The 2170-nt window shown below is 42.9% G+C and overlaps 1 protein-coding gene across 3 annotated transcripts in view; it reads right to left on the bottom strand.

Moving 5' to 3' along the window:
• Window positions 1–217: 217 nt before the first annotated feature.
• LOC109953036 (coiled-coil domain-containing protein 158) overlaps window positions 218–2170 on the bottom strand; it is a 9742-nt gene continuing 7789 nt past the window's right edge. For 2 of the 3 annotated variants that reach the window (XM_020588384.1, XM_020588386.1), the window contains 5 exons: window positions 1785–1942; window positions 1425–1487; window positions 1149–1216; window positions 842–990; window positions 218–313 (listed from right to left, as the gene is read on the bottom strand). In XM_020588384.1, the coding sequence (XP_020444040.1) occupies window positions 890–990; window positions 1149–1216; window positions 1425–1487; window positions 1785–1942 (390 nt within the window). In that variant the 3' untranslated portion in view covers window positions 218–313; window positions 842–889. The remainder of the gene's footprint in view (window positions 314–841; window positions 991–1148; window positions 1217–1424; window positions 1488–1784; window positions 1943–2170) is intronic. The other variant, XM_020588385.1, reaches the window with a different exon arrangement.

The following is a 2170-nucleotide window of genomic DNA, read 5'->3' as shown; positions in this document are numbered from 1 at the left end:
GATTTCTGTAAGAAAAATGTGAAGTGATTACATTAATTCTGAAGTATGACATCAAATAGGAGCGGCACAGCAGCTGTGTGGAGTTGCATGTTCTCCCTGTGCCTGCATGGATTCTCTCCAGGTTCTCTGGCTTCCTCCCACAGTCCAAAGACATTCAGCTTAGGTTGATTGGTGACTCTAAACTGCCCGTAGGAATGAGAGTGTGTGTGGTTGTTTGTCTACATGTCAGCCCTGTGACAGACTGGCCTCCTGTCCAGGATGTACACCGCCTCCCGCTCAATGTCAGCTGGAACAGGTCCAGTCCCCCATGGCCCTATTCAGGAACAAGCAGTACAGATAATGGATGGATGGAGATCATATAGATTACAATCAATCAATAACATTTATACAATTTCTTGTAAACTGTGATGTCCGTGAGCTGCTGAAAGACAATAACAGGTAACATGTATTGCTAAAAAGGATTTCTGTTGCCTTATCACATCCTCCCAGAACCTCAGATGTGTGTGTGAGATTTCATTTACAGTCATCTGTATCAATAAACTGTACGTATCTGACTTTTGTGGGGATGCTATTCCTTCACGTTCAAACAGTGTGAAACAGTCATCCCAGCCTCTGAAGTAAACTCTGAACTGATACACTGTCTTGAAGGAAAACCATAAATGACTCTCGTTAACCAATTAATACCTCTCCTCATTACTGTACATGGAAAATGTTTGGTTTGTTATTTCTTAGTTTCCATTCTACCACAGAATTGCCAGAGGTCTGTTCGAACATAATCTATTATACAGAGTTCACAGTGATAGGATCAAGTGTGTATATACAGTATACGCTATTAACTTACTGATACGAGGAACCAGTGTCAGGCCTGTTGTGTAGTGTCAGGTCAGTGTTAGCTGTTTGGGTCAGAGGTCAGCAGAGAGTGGACAGGTGACTTGCGGCCCAGTGAGAGGAGCTGTGGGAAAGGAGGCGTACCTCGCTGCAGGCACTTTGCTTGATGTCACACAGTCAAGAAAATTCATAATGTCTGTGTTAGAGCAATAAATATTGATATTGGGAAAAAAATTAATTGATTATTAGTTGTTTTTTTTTGCTGGTCCACCTTATGTAGGGCTCCACCTAATGATCATTTTCATTATTGATTAACTCACTCTCACTGAAGGATTTGCTGTGGGCTGTCTTCCTGTTCAGCTCAGCGGCATTCAGTAGATGTGGCTCACTGTACGCACAGTGTATGCACAAACAGACACAGGATACATCACATTATTTAGCCTGTAGCACTTTGTGGCACCTTACACGTTGCATGAAAGGTAAAAGGTCACATAGGTACATGGTGTGATTATCTTGTAGCCTCAAGGCCAGTCATATTCAGAGCATTCACACAAAAAGATGACAATGAGTTGGTCTGATTCAGAGGCACTCCCTACCTGTAGCACGTTTTTCTTCTAAGTTCAAAGCCAGCTTTTATTTCTTCAGCCTTGTCAGTGCTGCTGAAGGCACAGGGGGATATTAAAATAGACAGTGAAACATTCCACAGGAACATATCATATTCCACGGGTCAAACATAGAAAACCTAAGGCACTAAGAAGATTTCAAACTATGAGTTTAACTCTTTTTATAGTATACTACCGAGCAAGCAGCAAAGAACACTGTGGTCAATGTGTAAATCCCCTCTTCCTCCTCCACTCCTTGCTCACTTAGTACATCACATGATTTCCAGCTGTGACCTACACTAGCCTAAGAATGAAGCTAATTCTTCCAGCGTGTGGGAATGGAGTCAGACGTACAATGTGGTTCTGTGCACTCTCTCTGGTGCAGATCTCCTCCTGTAGAAGCTGCAGTCAGCAGCACCGTTATCAGTGTGTGGTCTGTGGTTCTCTGAAATCACTCCTCGTAGCTCTTTAACGAGAGACCTGAGCTCCCTGGCAGGGCTGTCCTGCTGCCTCTTCAGCAGCATAATGAGGAGAGAGGAGAGGGAGAGAGGGGCAATGTCAGTGCAGTCCTGTGGGGATGCCAACATTATAAACAGCTGGTCTGATTAGGGAGCATTTTGACTGAAAAAACAGGGAATACAGGACGATCTTACAAAATCAACTAGCAACAATATTTTTTTATTAAATCAGTAAAAACACATAAAAATGTATTAGCAGCGTGACTCTAGAAGACAAACTAA

The sequence above is a fragment of the Monopterus albus genome, unplaced genomic scaffold (assembly GCF_001952655.1).
Source record: "Monopterus albus unplaced genomic scaffold, M_albus_1.0 scaffold535.1, whole genome shotgun sequence".
Taxonomy (NCBI): Eukaryota; Metazoa; Chordata; class Actinopteri; order Synbranchiformes; family Synbranchidae; genus Monopterus; species Monopterus albus.
The sequence above is the reverse complement of the archived record's forward strand: the minus strand, read 5'-3'. Positions and strand labels throughout refer to the sequence as shown.